Source organism: Protopterus annectens, chromosome 3.part1, assembly GCF_019279795.1.
Source record: "Protopterus annectens isolate FY-2018-M chromosome 3.part1, PAN1.0, whole genome shotgun sequence".
Lineage (NCBI taxonomy): Eukaryota > Metazoa > Chordata > Ceratodontiformes > Protopteridae > Protopterus > Protopterus annectens.
In genome coordinates, this window is record NC_056732.1 from 1,771,198,755 (window position 1) to 1,771,216,254 (window position 17,500).

Consider the following 17,500-nt stretch of genomic DNA (forward strand, 5'->3'; position numbering starts at 1 on the left):
TTCTGTGTGATCTCTGAACTCTTTTGACTAGCACTGTGTAGTAGAAAGTATTGTCTTGTGGTTTTAATTATTTATCATTAAACATTTTAAAACATTTTAACTGTGGCTGGTTTGTGTAGAGATAAGTTCAGCTCTAGAGTACATTGCATATTTATTAAGTTTACTGTCCAAGTCACACCAAATAAGCCTTGACTGATTAGGCACACTTACCAATTGGATAATAATATTGCACAGTAATAATTGGACACCCTTTTAAGGCCTTTGGGTAGCTGTTAATATTAGCTGGATAGTGGCAAGTGATTATTACCATATAGTCTGGGTAAAAGGGGCACAGCTGGAGAACCTGTGCCAGCCTTCCCCAGAAGTGTCTGTGTGGTTGTATAAACTCTTATCTCAAAGTGTGTGTGTGTCAGCTACTTGGTCAGGGACACAAAGCACTGGTTGGACAGAGAGGGTGCTGGAGGTTTTAGCTTGCCCAACTAGGCTGATATCTGGTCCCTATAGCTGTGCCAGTGGGGAGTCTTATTGGGGACATGGAGAGCAAGGGAATGACCATCCCTGGACTGACTGTGATCTTTGTGTGCTCTTACGGGAAACTGCACTTTATTGTGTGTATTTGTTATCCTTTCCTCATATATGAGATGCCCTCTCTGGTGTTAGTGGTGAGGATTGAGGCTCCTTGATTGCTGGACCAGGACTCGGGCATCACATATTAATTGGTGGAAGTGGTTGGGATATCCTCACATATTAATTGCTTGGCAGTGGTGGGATATCCACATCACATATTAATTAGTTGGCAAATACTAATTGGCTTGTAGTGGTGTGGGTAGAGTGAATCCTTTAGCTTGTGTACAGTTTGCTTTGAATGTGTTTTTGTACTCTAAAACAGCCACACAGTGAATACTCAGAGTTCAGATCACAATTGTTTTATTTCTTTTGTTAGCTTAGTTAGTCAGGGTGAGCAGGCAGCATGTCAGCAGAGGAGTATGGGAAGCTGACAAGGAGCCAGCTGGCAAGATGTGTCAGGCTAGGGGACTGGTGCATGGAAACCTGACCAAGGCAGACCTGATTGCAGCCTTGGTTACAGCTGCATCAGAAAACAGCAACCTGGAGGACAATCAGACTGGCAGTGGAGATATAATTCCCTCAGAGAATGGACAGCTCAACCTTTCTGCAGTGGACTTAAAAATCCAGCTGGAGCTAAAGAGACTTGAGTTGAAAGCCAGACGTGTGGAATTAGAAGCAAATGAGAGACTGCAATGTTTGCAGGCTGAGGAGAATGAGAAACTGTTACGTCTGCAAGCTGAGGAACAAGAGAGGCAGAGGCAGCATGAGAAGGAGATGCTGACTCTTCACCAGAGTCATGGAGGTAATGGGGAAGGGAGTAACTGGACCCCAGAAGCACAAAAGGTCAGTAAATTTCTTCCATAGTTTGAAGAAGATGATAATTTTGATAGTTTCATTCATATGTTTGAGAGGGTATGTAAACAGAATGAAGTTGACCAAGGGCTCTGGGTATGGTTCCTGATCTCCTTACTTCATGGTAAAGCTGTAACTGTTTTATCTAAAATGTCTGACGTTGAATGTTTTGATTATACTGCTGCTAAGAAATGTCTTTTAGAACTGTTTAAGCTAACACCTGAAATGTATAGGAAAAGGTTTTGTGAGCATAGACGCAAGGCAGATGAAAGTGTGTGAATATGTTGCTGAACTGAACACTTATTTCCATAGGTGGGTGAGTGGATGTGAGGTCACCACTTTTGATGGGCTGGCAGACCTTTTGGTGAGGGAACATGCTCTTAGCCCTTTGCCTGAGGACATGAGGATCTGGTTAGCTGATAGACAATGTGCTACTTCAGATGAGTTGGGGAAGAAGGAGACCTATACCTGGCAAGCAGAGCAGACCTGCACAGGAAGAGGACCCCCAGTACTGCTCATGGATCTAAAGAAACCCATGGTGGGCAGCACAGACTGCCACAACAGAATCTGCTAGTAGCAGTGGAAGACACTAGTCCAGGTACACATCCAGGAGCTAGGGTTAAATGTTTTGATTGCAACCAGGTGGGCCATGTGGCATACAGTTGTCCACAGAGGCAAGGTAGAAACAAAAGGTGAGGGAGCCAGTAAGTGGGAAATACAAAATGCCAATAGTAGGTTGTCTTGAGACAACAGGGGTACTAAACTACCATCCTGCAGATGTCCTGATAGGGAAGGATTTGTATGAGGCACTACCATGTGCTTATGCAGTTACATGCAGTAAGGCAGGCTAGAAGACAAGCATGTGGGTCTGGTAGCCTGGAGAAAACCCAGACAGACTGCATACTTGCAGCCAGGACTGGTGAGGTGGTTACTTCAGGGATTGAGCTACTCTGTAACAGTAAAACTGAAGGTGAACCATAGCTGCTTGTGAGTACTGATGTTTCCTTGGACAGAGGGACTGCAAAGGTAGAGGTGAGTAGTAGTACCCAGGCTGACAGTGAGGCAACACTGTCAGAGAATGCCAGACTTACTGTGGAAGGGGAGCTAGGAAAGGTTACATGGAGAGAGTTGAAACAGGCTCAGCTCTCAGACCCTACATTGCAAGGCCTGAGGCAGGTAGCTAGAGAGGCACCTGATTCTCAAGGTAAGGGGGAATCTGTATACTGGGACAAAGGGTTACTATGCAGAGAGTGGACCCCTGAGAGAGGGCTAGAAGGTGAAAGAGTACAGCAGTTGGTAGTGCCTAGAGCCTACCATCTGGCGCTTCTGGCCATAGCCTATGATATTCCCTTTGCAGGTTATATGGGCATAAAACATACAAAGAGACATATTATGCAGAACTTCTATTGGCCTGGAATTTCCAGAGAAGTAACAGGGTACTGCAGGACCTGTGAGCAGTGCCAAAAGGTAGGCAAGGCAGGAGACAAGGTGAGAGCTCCTTTAATTCCTTTACCTGTGATTGAGGAGCCATTTCAGAGGATAGCTATGGATATTATGGGTCCTCTGAGTACCCCAAGTTCCACAGGGAAAAAGTATATCCTAGTGGTAATGGATTAAGCTACACAATTACCTGAGGCAATGGCTTTGTCCTCCATTGAGGCAGAGAAGGTGGCAAATGCTTTGTTAGAGATTTTCAGCAGGATAGGTTTCCAAAAGGAAATACTGACTGATAGAGGTGCCAATTTCATGTCAGACCTGCTGGCTTGTCTGTGGACGTCCTGTGGGGTGAAGCACAGGAAGACCACCCCTACCATCCCCAGACTAATAGTCTTGTTGAGAGGTTAAACTCTGCAATCAAGTCCATGCTATGGGCATTTGCAGATCAGTTTAAGAGGGAGTGGGACAAATACTTGCCCCTTCTGTTTGCTTACAGAGAGGTTCCCCAGGAATCCACAGTTTTTTTATCCTTTGAGTTGCTGTATGGGGATAGGGTGAGGGGACCTCTAGATTTAATTCAAGATGAGTGGGAAGGTGAGTGCAAGTCTCACAAGGAGTCTGTTGTGGCTTACGTCCTAAACCTCAGGACAAGGCTCAGGGAACTCATGGGCTTGGCTCAGGAGGACCTGGAAGAAGTCCAACAACAGAAAAAGGTGTGGTATGACAGGAATGCTTGAGCTAGAGAGTATGCTGTGGGGCAGCAGGTAATGGTTCTCATTCCTGTCAGACACAACAAGCTCAAGCAGCTTAGGAGGGTCCCTACAAGGTGGTAAGAAAGGTAAGTGATGTTAACTACATGGTGGAACTGCTAGGTAGAAGGCAGGGGCACACATTGTACCATGTTAACATGATGAAACCTTACCATGATAGGGAGGCCCTTGTGCTGAGCATTTGCAGTAGATTTCAGGAGGAGTCTGAGGGAGATCTGGGGACTGATCTCCTCAGTGAGGCTCGGGCTGACACCTCAGTGGAAGGGGTAGCAATGTCTCAGCAGCTATCTCCTAACCAGTTTCGAGAAATCTGAGCAGTGTTGCAGGAATTTGGAGACGTGATCACTGGGAAACCAGGGTGCACCCACCTGGTGCAGCACCAGGTGGATACAGGACCCCAAAGGCCTATTAGGCAGGCCCCTTATAGAGTGCCTGAGAGAGTCAGATGGACCCTGAGGGAGGAGGTACAAGAGATGTTGGAACTAGGGGTGATTCAAGAGACCAACAGTCCCTGGGCCTCCCCAGTGGTGCCGGTGCCAAAGAAGGATGGCAGCACCAGGTTCTGTGTGGACTAAGGAAATTAAATAGTCACACAGAGTCGGATGCTTACCCCATGCCTGGGACAGATGAGGCCCTAGAGCAGCTGGGTGGGGCTAAGTATCTTACAACCATTGATCTTACAAAGGGTTACTGGCAGGTGCCCTTGACCCCCGTGTTAGAGAGAAGTCAGCCTTTCTGACTTCTTTTGGCTTGTATGAGTTCACAAAGATGCCCTTTGGGATGAAGAATGCCCCAGCAACTTTGCAGAGGCTGGTAGATCATATCCTAGTAGGAGCAAGGAGGGTTTGCCCTTGCTTACCTAGATGATATTGCCATCTACAGCCATTCCTGGCCAGAGCACCTTCAGCATTTCAGGGAGGTGCTGGGCAGACTATAGAGGGCAGGGTTGACCATTAAGCCGAGCAAATGTCAGGTGGGTATGGCAGAGGTCTCCTACCTAGGACATAGAGTGGGGAGTGGTAAGATAAGGCCAGAACCTCCTAAAGTGGAAGCCATTCAGGCATGGCCTGCACCTGTTATAAAAAAGCAGGTGAGGGTATTTTTAGGGACAGCAGTGTACTACAGAAAATTTGTCCCCAGTTATAGTACCATAGCTGCTCCCCTCACAGACCTGACAAGGAAAAACAGGCCAGATAAGGTAGTGCGAACCCCAGCATGTGAGCAGGCATTCCAGAAGCTTAAAGAAACTTTGGGAGGACCTCCTGTGCTAGCCAGTCCAGATTACAGCAAAGAATTTGTTGTGCAGGTGGATGCTTTGAACCATGGGGTGGGGGCTGTACTTAGCCAGATTTCTTCAGAGGGGAAGAGCACCCAGTGGTTTATCTCAGTCATAGGCTCAAACCCAGGAAGAAATGCTATGCATCTGTAGAAAAGGAATGCCTAGCCATAGTGTGGGCATTACTGAAACTTCAGCCTTATCTGTATGGAAGGAATTTCACTGTTAGGACAGATCACAACCCCCTAATATGGTTAACAGAGCCAGTCAGCAAAATGCCAAGTTGCTAATATGGAGCCTAGGGTTGCAAGCATATGATATGTCAGTGCAGCACCACAGTGGGAGTAGCAATGCCAATGTAAGTTATCTTAGACTTGTGTTTTCTTTTAGAGATAGCTAGAAACTAGAAAGATTAGACTAAGTGTTTTTCTGTGATGTCAGAACTGTACTACTGATTTATTTTAAATATTTCTGTGTGATCTCTGAACTCTTTTGACTAGCACTGTGTAATAGAAAGTATTGTCTTGTGGTTTTAGTTATTTATTATTAAATATTTTAAAACCTTTTAACTGTGGCTGGTTTGTGTAGAGATTAGTTAAGCTCTAGAGTACATTGCATATTTATAGAGTTTACTGTCCAAGTCACTCCAAATACACCTTGACTGATTAGTCACACTTACTAATTGGATAATAATATTGCACAGTAATAATTGGACACCTTTTTAAGGGCCTTTGGGTAGCTGATAATATTAGCTGGGTGGTGGCAAGTGATTACTACCGTATAGTCTGTGTAAAAGGGGCACAGCTGGAGAATCTGTTCCAGCCTTCCCCAGAAGTGTCTGTGTGGTTGTATAAACTCTTATCTCAAAGTGTGTCTGTGTCAGCTACTTGGTCAAGGACACGAAGCACTGGTTGGAGAGAGAGGGTGTTGGAGGTTTTAGCTTGGCCAGCTAGGCTGAGATCTGGCCCCTATAGCTGTGCCAGTGGGGAGTCTTATTAGGGACATGGAGAGCAAGGGAGCGACCATCTCCGGACTGACTGTGATCTCTGTGTGCTCTTAAGGGAAATTGCACTTTACTGTGTGTATTTGTTATCTTTTCCTCATATATGAGATGCCCTTTCTAGTGTTAGTGGTGAGGATTGAGGGTCCTTGATTGCTGGGCCAGGGCTTGGGCGTCACACATACATAATTCATTGTTTCATAATTTTGGTGACAAAAGCTTCACATGCACATATACTAAGCTTCATTTTCCAATAAATATCAGAAATATCTAACTATAGTTAATATACTATATAATATAATATTAGATATAGTAAAGACTATTAAAAAAAACTCAGTTGACTGATATTTACCTTGTTATTAGGAATTATCCAATATTGTCATTTTCACAAATTGTATACAATTCCTTAGTCTGTTTTATTACTAATTTATATTTTGTATATGGCTACACTGTGTATGTTCTCTATGTTGTAAAATTGTGATTTGTAACTATGTGTAAACTAAATTTTAACGTGGAGCTTTTCTCCCAGGGCCTCCACTGAAATGGGTTTCTGACCCAGTGGACTTTCCTGGTCAACAAATGTAAATAAATAAAAAAATAAATAAATAAACAAATAAATATAAAATGGAAATATGATATAATACAGAATTAAAAAAAATTAAAACATTTTGGATCTTGATCAAGGATCATAGGAGGTTACTAGGCAAATGGCCCTAGGGCCCTTACAAACCTAGCCAAGAGATTATCCCCAAAAAAGGAACCTCAGTCAGCACCTGTTGCTCCTGTCAATGAGGGACATAGGTGGAATCCCTGGGACAAGTTTGTGGTTTCCCATCCTCTCATCAAGATTGCACTTGAAGAAGGTCAGTGAGGTACTCTGACATGTATGGGTAGTCTATTCCAGAGACTGGGCAGCCTCTGGGTGACAAACCTGTCTCTCCAGCAGGTTTTGTTGATGTTGTATATTAGATTTAGGCCTATCAAACGGGTAATCCGTGAGGAGTTAGATTTATGGATATGGAGCATCTCTAGTAGGCAGTGTCTGATATTGCCTTGTAGGAAAGGCACAGGTCACCTCTGAGCAATCTGTATGATACCGAGTAAAGTGACAGTGATTTCAGTCTGTCCACATAGGGCGGTTGTTGGAGGCCATGGATTCTCTTTGTGAGGTATTTCTGTGGCATTTCCATTTGGTGCATGTGTTTGGAGAGGTACATACCAAACGGGGCATTATACTCAATTATAGGTCTAATAAGGGAGGAGTACAAGAGGTAATAACCTCCTTTTTTCTAGATGCAATCCCTTTACTTATGAGATGAACCAATTAAAAGGCTTTTCTGACCACATGATGGTCGAATGTCAGATTGTTGTCAACCTGAGTACTCAGGTCTCTCACCACAGATTTTGTGCTTAGGGGTTGCTATTGATGTGGTAATCAGCAGGGGCCATGTTTTTGCCTAATGGTATGATAATACATTTTTTTTCATTTAACTTAAGGCCATGACTTTGGCACCAGTTATTTGTAGCTGTGAGACCCAAATGTAGCATGTTAACATCATTTGGGGAGTTAATGACAACATCCAACTTACAGTCATCCACAAACTTGGTCAGCCGCAAGCCCTTTGTCTTTGCCTGGACATCTGAGAAGTAGATGCCAAACAGCAGGGGTACCAGGACAGCTCCCTGGGGAACACCACTAATGACAGGTCTGCTGTCAGAGGTGGTGGCACTTATTTTGACCTTGTGGTTCCTATCTGTCAGCCAGTTGGTCACCCATCTAATGAGATAGGGATTAACACCAAGCTGTGTTAGTTTTTCGATGATGCCTGATAGGGGGATTGTGTCAAAGGCCTTGGCCTGGTCAAGGCAAGCTGTATGTACTGACTTTCCCTCATCCAGGGCCTTGGTGACAGTCTCAAAGAATTCAACTATGTTCAACAGGCAAAATCTGCCACTGAAAAATCCAAACTGGGTGGGGTCAAGTGCTTGGACATTGCCTATGTGCTTGTTTATGAGATCCATAATAATACGTTCCATGGCTTAAAATCAGGATTGTCAAGTTAATGGGGTGATAGTTTCCCGGGTCAGTAGTGGCGTCACCTTTGTGCAAGGGGATGACAATGGCAGTTCTCCACTATGCTGGAATGAAGCCTGTAATTAGGCTGTGGTTAAACAGGGTGCTCAATGGTAAAGCTAGTTCTTGCTGGAGATGGTGCAGAATACAGCCTGGGATACTATCAGGTCCCATGGAAGCTGTGTTCTTTGCCTTGGATAGGGCATTTAATACTTGATCACAGGATCATGAGAAGTTACTAGGCTAATGGCCCTAGGGTCCTTACAACCCTAGCCAAGTTATGTCCTTGTTTCCAAGATCACCACTTATTGCCCCTGTCCAAGAGAGACACAGCTGGAACTCTTGGGATGAATTTACTGTTATCCATCCAATCATCCAGATTGTGTTTGAAGAGGGCCAAAGAGGTGCTCTGCTTTACATGAATTGGGAGTCTGTTCCACAGGTGCAGTGACCTCTGGGAGACAAACCTGTCCCTCCAGCAGGTTCTATTAATGGCACATACCAAGTTAAGGTCTTTAGAGCAAGTAACCCATGAGTCATTGGAATTATGGATATGCAGTATTTCCAGTAAATTAGAGTCAGAAATTGCCTTATATGCAAGGCAGAGATTGCCTCTGAGTAGTCTGTATAAAAAGGAGTAAAGTGAGAGTGATTTTAGCTGATCCACATAGGACATATGCTGAATACCTCGAATTCTCCTTGTGAGGAACTTTTGGGGTCTCTCCAGTTCCTGCAGGTGCCTGGAAAGGTACATACCAAAAGGGGTGTTGTGCACAATTATTGGCTTGATGAAGGAAGAGTACAGGGAGGTTATAACTTCTTTTTTTTCTGGAGACAATGCCCTAACTTATGAGATGAGCAATATAGAATGCCCATCTTACCACTGTGGAGACATGGTGACCAAAGGTAAGATTGCTGTCAACCTGCATGCCCTGGTTTCTCACTACTGAGTGCATACTTACAGTGTTGTTATTGATGTGGTAGTTAACAGGAACATCTCTCTTACCAAAAGGGATGATAATGCATTTTTTTGCATTGATCATGTACTAAATATGTACTGCTACCAGGTTAGTACTATTAGTGTGCGTGAGATATCTTACATGCTCCTAGATTGGACCCCCCAACACATACACCTTCCTGTTATGGTTGAATACACGGTTCAACACACCTTCCACACAGCCTATGTTCCCATACAAGGGTGTACATCAACAAGCATCTACCTGTGTTGGGGAGACAGCACCTGATGTATGCAGGTATAGAGACATCCTGACTCTCCTCAACTGTGAGGTAAACCAACATGTCATCATGGACCTCTTCTACATGTAAACTAGTAACATTCCAGATGTGTGCAACAGACCTGTGTGAGTTGTTGCTGGTACATCAGGTCCGTTATATCTAATATATGTCCTTAAAAGAGGTAATCAAGGACACACCTTTGTTTATTCACTACTGTAGACACATGATGGTCAAAGGTTAGATTACCGTCTATGTGTGTCCACAACTACTGGGTCAAATCTAAGGGGCATGTTGTCAGTATGATAGTTGCCAAGGGTAGATGATTTCCTGAGGGACACTATTATGCATTTCTTGTCATTTAGCTTTAGTCCATGGCTCTGACACTAGTTGTTTGTCTGTGTCAGCCCTTCCTGGAGAATATTTGTGTCAGTGTGAGATTCAATGACAGCTCCTAATTTGCAATCATCTGCAAATATAGTCAGCCAGAGAACACTGACGTTGGCCTTGACTTCATAGAATTAAGTGCCAAAAAGGAGTTCTCCAAGTACAGATCCCTGAGGGAGGTGGACTCCTCAATTCTAATTTCATGGGTCCTGTCTCTGAGGCAGTTAGCTATCCACCAGATGATGTTTGGGTTTCTACCTAACTTCTTGAGGGTATTGTGTCAAATGCCTTGGCCAGGTGAAGGTAGGCAGCATGAACCATTTTGCCCTCATCCGTTTTGGTATCCTTCTCAAAGAAGTCCACCAGGTTGAGTAGGCATGTCCTGTCCTTGACAAAACCAAACTGGGTTGGGTCTAGTGTCTCGAGGTTTACTATATCACAACTGATCATTTCCATGACATTTTTTTCTATGGCTTTACATATAAAACTAGTGAGATTTATGGGTCTGTAGTTTCCACCATCTATAGGTGGGCCACCTTTGTGCAGAGGGATGACTGTTGCTGTTCTTCATTCATGAGGCATGAAGCCTGTTTGAAGGCTACAGTTAAACAGCAATTCCAGAAGGCCTGATAGGTCATCTTTCATGCTATTTAGGCAGCATTCTGGGATATTGTCTGGACCCATTGATGCTGTGTTCCTGGCCTTAGAGAGTTGTTACACCAGATGCATGTGTGCGACCTTTTCAGCTTATGCACACACTGCATAGATAGGTGTTTGACAACATTAATGGCATGTATATAATTCATGACAGTGTGGATTGTGCCATAAATATATGCCATGCATACAAGGCAAGTAGACTGTACTGACCATTCTGTCACATACAGGTATAGCAGTGTCCCTCCTAACACCTCCTGCAGATATTACAGTACCAGGAAAGTGTGTATGGTTACCCTCATAGAGTCTGGATGAATCATAATAGTTGTCAAGTGTGTTTGTGCAGCTCATCTGTTAGCACTCCACATCACATATGTTATGTCAGCGGTGTGAGATTAGTGATGGTATTATTCTGATATTGTCCATGATTGTGATTGGTTCCTGTAATGTTTGCCATGATCCTTTACCTGTGAACACCTTGCTGGAGACCTCTGCTGAGAGTACAGTCATATTCAGGTATATCATTTTGCACAGCTTCCCAATATGCACCCTACCCCAAATGTATGTCAGAGCCCTGATAGATGTCCTTTGCATTATTCATGTAAGGATGATTATTTCACACTAACATCCTCCCCATTGTTATGTCACCCTTTGTGACAGTCACAGACAACACATTTTCACTGTACAGTCCATTCTGTACCATATAGATATGTGCTTGGTGTTGCTGCTACAACCATCTTCCATTGACATGTCCTCTTCTGCTATACATGCGGAAGTTTCACCTGTACTTTTTCCCTGTGTTCATTCCAACAATTCATCTGTGTGTCCCTATTCAACACACACACTTCCCCTGTGTGATCATTTTACATGGCAGTCCCATGTCCTGTTACATGTCATTAACACAGATTCAATACAGAATTCCAGGAATGGGATATCACAATACACTGCATTGTAGATACATTTTCCTATACTTTTTTTGGACATTATACTTCACATTCATACCTCTCAATTGCCCAGATATTCCCAGGATGTCTGGATGTTTTCCTTATCAAATATGTGGTTTTCTATCCTTATCACTGGGATGATCTCTGGACTGATGTCACTCAAAATTACATACATTTGAGTTCATACCTCTCAAGTGTCCTGATCTATGCAGAATATTCAGCTTTTGTCTCATATTTATGATCTGTTCCTCATAACATTTTGTTCCTGGCAAATCATTGGCATGTCATTCCAGAGTGCAGTCAGAAACTGATGACTAATATTTGAGTTTCAAACTTCATACTCTTCCGAAAGTTCATGCTAATGTACAACCTATATATTTTATCAACTTCCTAATTTTGTCAGTGCACTATTAGAAATCTGTCCCTACTTCTGGCCCTTGATCTCTCCATTATTATGGTTTTGTCCAGAGTTGCCACTATAAGAGGTTGAGAGTGTTACATTCTAACACATTTCTATGTGACATCTATGTCAAATATGTCCCTACTACTGGTTATTTGTCCTCTCATTAAGTAGGCCTCTGTGCGGATGCGTTGCACTAACACAATGACAGCTATTTGTAAAACCCCTGATGATCACTGTGGCATTGTGTATAAATCCGTGCACCATGGGTGCTCTTCCTTACACAGAATTGCTGTCTGTATTCGCTGAGAAGGTTTTGCTATATATAAAGCCCTTGTGATCACTGTGGCATTCCACGAAAATCTGCATACCATAGATGCTCTTTTTTGCATGAAATTGCTAGATGTGTTCTCTTATGATGTTTAGCAGCCAGCAACACTATTGCAGTCTGCAAAATGTAGCTTAGGCATATCATGCCTCATTGATAAGCATTGCACACTGCCACACATCATGCACCATCATGCAAAAATGTAAACTCTGTGTAGGCACTGAGTGAAGCCTACATAGAGTGTATTAAACCATGGGGTTACTCTAGTCAGCATATCTGGTGTGGCAATTACAACACGAAGGACACATGTAATTTCATTGACTACAGTAACACAAATGCATCATATTCACTAATAATTGTAGCCTGACATTTGCTACATTTGCCCATTAGCAGATTTATTAACAGCATACTGCTGGCATGGACTTTTTTTTTGTCTGTGTCTTGTGTGGGCAACTTCCACATATGTAATATACATAGAAATACATCTTATACATTTTGATATAATCATGACATTCAGATACACAACTCATTTGTCAATGGATGGAATGCACTTGACTTGTAATTTGATTTATATGCATTTTCAGATATGCTACAGTAGCATGACTCATTTTGCATGTACGTATGTCACACCTGCTATAGCTAGAGAAATTGTAATATGTATATCAGATCATTATTCTGTTTATATCCTGGCCAATGTTACTCCTCTGTGCATTTGTCATGTCCTTCTGTATTACGCGACGTACATACACAGCATGCATGAACAGTCACAAACCTTGTACAATTCACAGCATGTATGTTGCTTAAAATGTTTTATTTTCATCTGCCAATACTATTATTGGAATGCACAGGTGTCCATGATTATTCTCAATATTTCCATTTTGTCACAGGTGTGTATACTGTCATAACAACCATCAGTATTATTTCCTACATAGACATAAGGCCACGCCACCCTTACAGTTCCTTAGCCTGTATGTGTGTTTTAACTTCAGTCAAGTGAATGTAATTTATTACAGTATACATTACAATGGCAGATTACTGCAAAACAATTGCTGCTCAGTGCATTCATGTAAATAACACAAATATTACTGAGCATGTCACAGAGCATGTATAGTAGCAGCCGCACATGTTTAGGTTCTATGAATGCAATTATACTAATGTTTATCATTTACATTAATATACAGCACATTTGTGGCTAACACATGGTTAAATGAACAATAACCTTTCTAGGGTTACAAGTGAAAACAAATGGCAAAGAAATGTTTCTTTCTGAAGTACATGAGACAACAGCTGTAGGGTTCATTTCATGTATGCTTATTCGTGATAAAATGAAAGTACAGCATGCTGTCAGTTACAAATGATAACGTCCTGTATATACATCTGATATGTAATACCTGCAAAATATGAAACTATCCACCAATATATGTATTGTCTTTTAGAAGTATGTGAGCTCAGTATTTCATATACTTTTATCACATTTACACCCCTTTGTTACACTGTAGCTGTGTATCCCTCTCACATCCTTTGTCAGCAGTTCCATTTTTTTATGTAAATAGGTCAAGAAAAGTGAACAGGATTACTTTATTACATCATCATGAATAATTGATGTCAACAATGCTCTTTGTGCATTAATTATATTCATTTATATTATCTAACTACAGTTTCCCAGATTAACTTCTCATGCTTCTTGTCTGTGCCGTAATCCTTATTATCCGAATACAATTTCCATGTTTACCTTCCCCTGCATCTTTCATTTTTTCATTAAAGTTGGCCTTGCCTTGTAGAATGCTGTCGGTGTGTACTTGCTCAATAGGTTTGCTGCAGACAGCACCTTTTGTTTGCATTGTGTGCTCGCGCCTCCGTGTAACTTTCCGTGGCCATTAATACACGTGTTAGCGACAAATAGGTGCTGCTTAATGTGTAGGCTTCTTTAACAGCTTGTGCATTCAATGAGCATTGCTCCTAATCATGCTAGCATGCACACATTGTGTAGGCTTAGCATGATGTGTACTCAGTTGTTAACGAATCCCTGAGTGCATTTCATCTTTATTTTTGCATTACTGCTCTTTTACCATTCACACTTTCTGCCTGCTTCCCCTAACCCATTTGCTCTATTCTGAAAGAAAGCTTTTCATTTCTGCCCCACTTCCTTACCTTCTCACTTTCTGCCTTGCTTTATTTTTCTCATGTCTTATTCTCTTCCTCACTTATTTGATCACAAGTGTCACACGGTGTACCCCTGTTTATACAACAAATTAGTATTTTCAAAAAATAAAAAGTTAAATATGACTTATGAGCTGTACATTTTTGGTATTTTACATCTTCACCATGTTATTATCATCTGAAGATTTGTCATGGATTTTATATATCTATTTTTATGTGTTTTTTTTAAGTCAAGCTTTCCCTGTACACTGCTTAGCAATCCAGTTATAAAATTAAAAAAAAAAATCACATTTTGCCTTTTAGTAGTGGCCCTTGAGGAAATATTTTTTTTTTATTGAAGACTTTTAGGCAAGACAACCCATGGTTGTTTTGAAAATATAAAACATTCTTCCCTGAATATTTTCATTTTACGACTGCATGCAAGTCTCGTTAGTCCATAATTTTAAGTAATTGAGTAAACATGTTGTTAAGGAATAGAGTAGATCTTCTGTTATTTGGATGTAATTTTGCTGGAGATGGGATCTCAACGTACAGGATGTCTAGAAAAAACATCTTATTTACCTGCTGTCAAGAGACAGGTGAATTAAGATGTTAAAACTGAAAAGACCCAACACTTCAAGCACAGAATAAGGAAATTATTTTTCTACTGGTGAGATTGTAGCACAGGAACCACATGCCCTTTTCTACAGTTAACTTCTGTTATCTAAAAGATAGCATGTAAATAAGGCAACCAAGAAAACAATGGTAAATATGTATCTGTTTTTTTCCTTTACTGCTTAGGAGAAAAAAATACTAAATTATAGAGTTGGCATCTCCATGCAATTTGCAAGACACTAGGGATTGCCCATCTGTTTTTATTTAGGCAGTATATCTGAGCAAACTTAATTCCAATTTGTTTATCTTGTGCAAGTATGCAGATATTGTATACGCTAATAGTCCCACATAGAGAGGAATTAATATTATGACACATTAATACACTTCAAGTAATGTAGTACAGAGTGCTAAGAATCTATTCTGGGTGTAAAGGCCCACTCGCATAATAAAAATGGTAACCTTCAATAGGTTTCAGTTCTTTTAGTCTCTTTCATTACATAACATGTTCCTTTGATATATTATTCTGACTCCAATTAGCATTAAGTATTTACAAAGACCCTGATTTATCTTTGTGGTACCTTCAGTTACATGTGGGGTAGCACAGTGGTGCAGCCATTAATGATTTCACCTCACAGCAAGAGGTTCTCCGGTTTGATTCTCAGCTGGGGTGCTTTCTGTGTGGAGTTTGCATGTTCTCCCTGCATTTGCATGGGTTTCTTCTGGGTACTCCAGTTTCCTTCCACATTCTAAATACATGCATTTGGAGCATTTCTCCCTGGGCCTCTGCTGAAAATAGGCTCTGTCCTAGTCGGACTTTCACAGTCAACAAATGTTAAATAAATAAATAAAATGTGCTACTTGAGGATCGCAAATACTATTCTCCCATTAAAACAAATACTTTAATGAATAATTCACAAGCTTGTTTGGATAAGGAAACATTACACTTATTCTGCAATATGGCTGTTATTAATAAATATAAAAATCAAAATCGAGTAAAAAAAATGAATTGGAAGCACTATTCTTATTCATTTCTTTCAAGGTAACAAAGTCCGTACACCTGTCCAACTTAAGAGAATCAGTTTTGAGGTCACTGCACATTTGGGAAAATTAATTTTCTCTCTCTCATTGAATGCAAGTTAAGGTGCACCTCCTGCACAGTGAAAGTTTTTTCCCTCACAGTATTCAAAGCAAGTGTACACACCTGGATACTTTTCAGTTTTGAGTAAAACTTAATATCCCAAAGGTATGATGTTATAAGAAAGAAAAGCATTGATTAAAAATAATATCAACACCTCACCTGTCAAATTTGTGATTTCCCCCAGAGAGCATGACATGCAGTCAAAACAACAAACTGGCTGTCCTGGCCGATTAGCTTTCCTGTATCCCAAAGGGCAAGGTTCACTGCACAGTGAATGAGGGGCCTGGATGGTAAACAGAAACAATGACACAAATTAAAGTGATGAAAATAAATGAATGAATTATTTCTGTGTTAATGTTTAGACAAATGTAAACATCTGTATATATTTTATATTGGTAGCCAGTTGCACTGATATTAATAGAATTTGCTAACAAGACAACACATAATAGCCCAAATTTTTTGTCTCTCCATTTACTTGTGAAGATTACTACAAAAGTGATACAGATAACACAATAATTAAATGAAAGGACAGCAAGAAGGGTAATAAAACATAGGCTTCATGCGTTCGCATTATCACTTTTTATGGCAATACTTGCTGGCAGCATGAACACAAATCTCACAGTGGGGTGTGAAGGCAGGCTTGTTCACCTTCAAAAGCTGTTAGGGGTTGTTTTCTATTTTCATAACATGGGTATGTGTATGTTACAATATTTACCATAGTTTAGGATTATGTCAGTGTTTTCAACAGGACTGTACTTTTTAGGCATTTTTTTATCTTACATTGTCTTCAAGCAATTGAAAGAGTTGCAGTTGAGAATGAGAGCTTTTACATTGTTACAGCAGTCTGGATGAAAATAGAGTTTACTTGCTAATTTATCTTTCTAGTTATGTATATCTAAATCTATATCTACGTTTAATCTATATTATCTATCTAGCATCTGTCTATGTATTTATGTATGTTTAGGTCTGCATGTGTGTTCGATGCAGTGCTATATAAGGCAGCTCCAACTGGATCCCCCCAAACGTTATGGGCCCAGAAATGAGAGTACAGCATGAACACAGCACTGTGTTGCCCTTCCAGCTTTAAAAAAAGCAAAGCAGAATATGAAAATGTCATTCGTCAGTCAATCTTTTATGATAACAAATATTAAAATCTGTATTAGATGTGTTTTGACGTCAAACTAGTTATTTAAAATTAAAAAAGAATCAGAGAACAGTTTCAGCATTGCAAAACAATGCATAAACAAAACTTGTTTTAGGTTATTTGATTATAATCAAGAATAATCAATCAAGAATCAACAGGCTGTCCTATGGCAGAGCAAACTATCCAGCCTTTTACCCATCACCCTCAGAGTACCCCAAGGCTCCATACTAGGTCCACTATTATTTTCCATTTTCATCAGTGATTTATATAAGGTCATCCCAAATGCAACATGCATTCAATATGCGGACGATTCCACTTTAGTATGCTCCGACACTTCACCTACTGAGTTGCAGATTTTATCCCAAAATACTTTTAACACAGTTGAAAATTGGCTCCTTAACCATCATCTCATGTTAAATCCTAACAAAACCAAACTGCTGCTTTTCTCCCCCACTCACAGGTCTGCCCCTACAACCTTTACATTAAAATCCAACAATGGCACCATTGTTTCCCCAGATTCCTCAGCCAAACTGTTAGGAGTT

At 41.0% G+C, this 17,500-nt stretch overlaps 1 protein-coding gene across 1 annotated transcript in view; it reads right to left on the reverse strand.

The window, feature by feature from the left end:
* Nucleotides 1-17,500, reverse strand: part of LOC122797857 (vomeronasal type-2 receptor 26-like) — a 162,140-nt gene that overhangs the window by 139,196 nt on the left and 5,444 nt on the right. Inside the window, exon 2 of the mRNA XM_044066379.1 lies at nucleotides 15,974-16,097. Within this exon, the coding sequence (XP_043922314.1) occupies nucleotides 15,974-16,097 (124 nt within the window). The remainder of the gene's footprint in view (nucleotides 1-15,973; nucleotides 16,098-17,500) is intronic.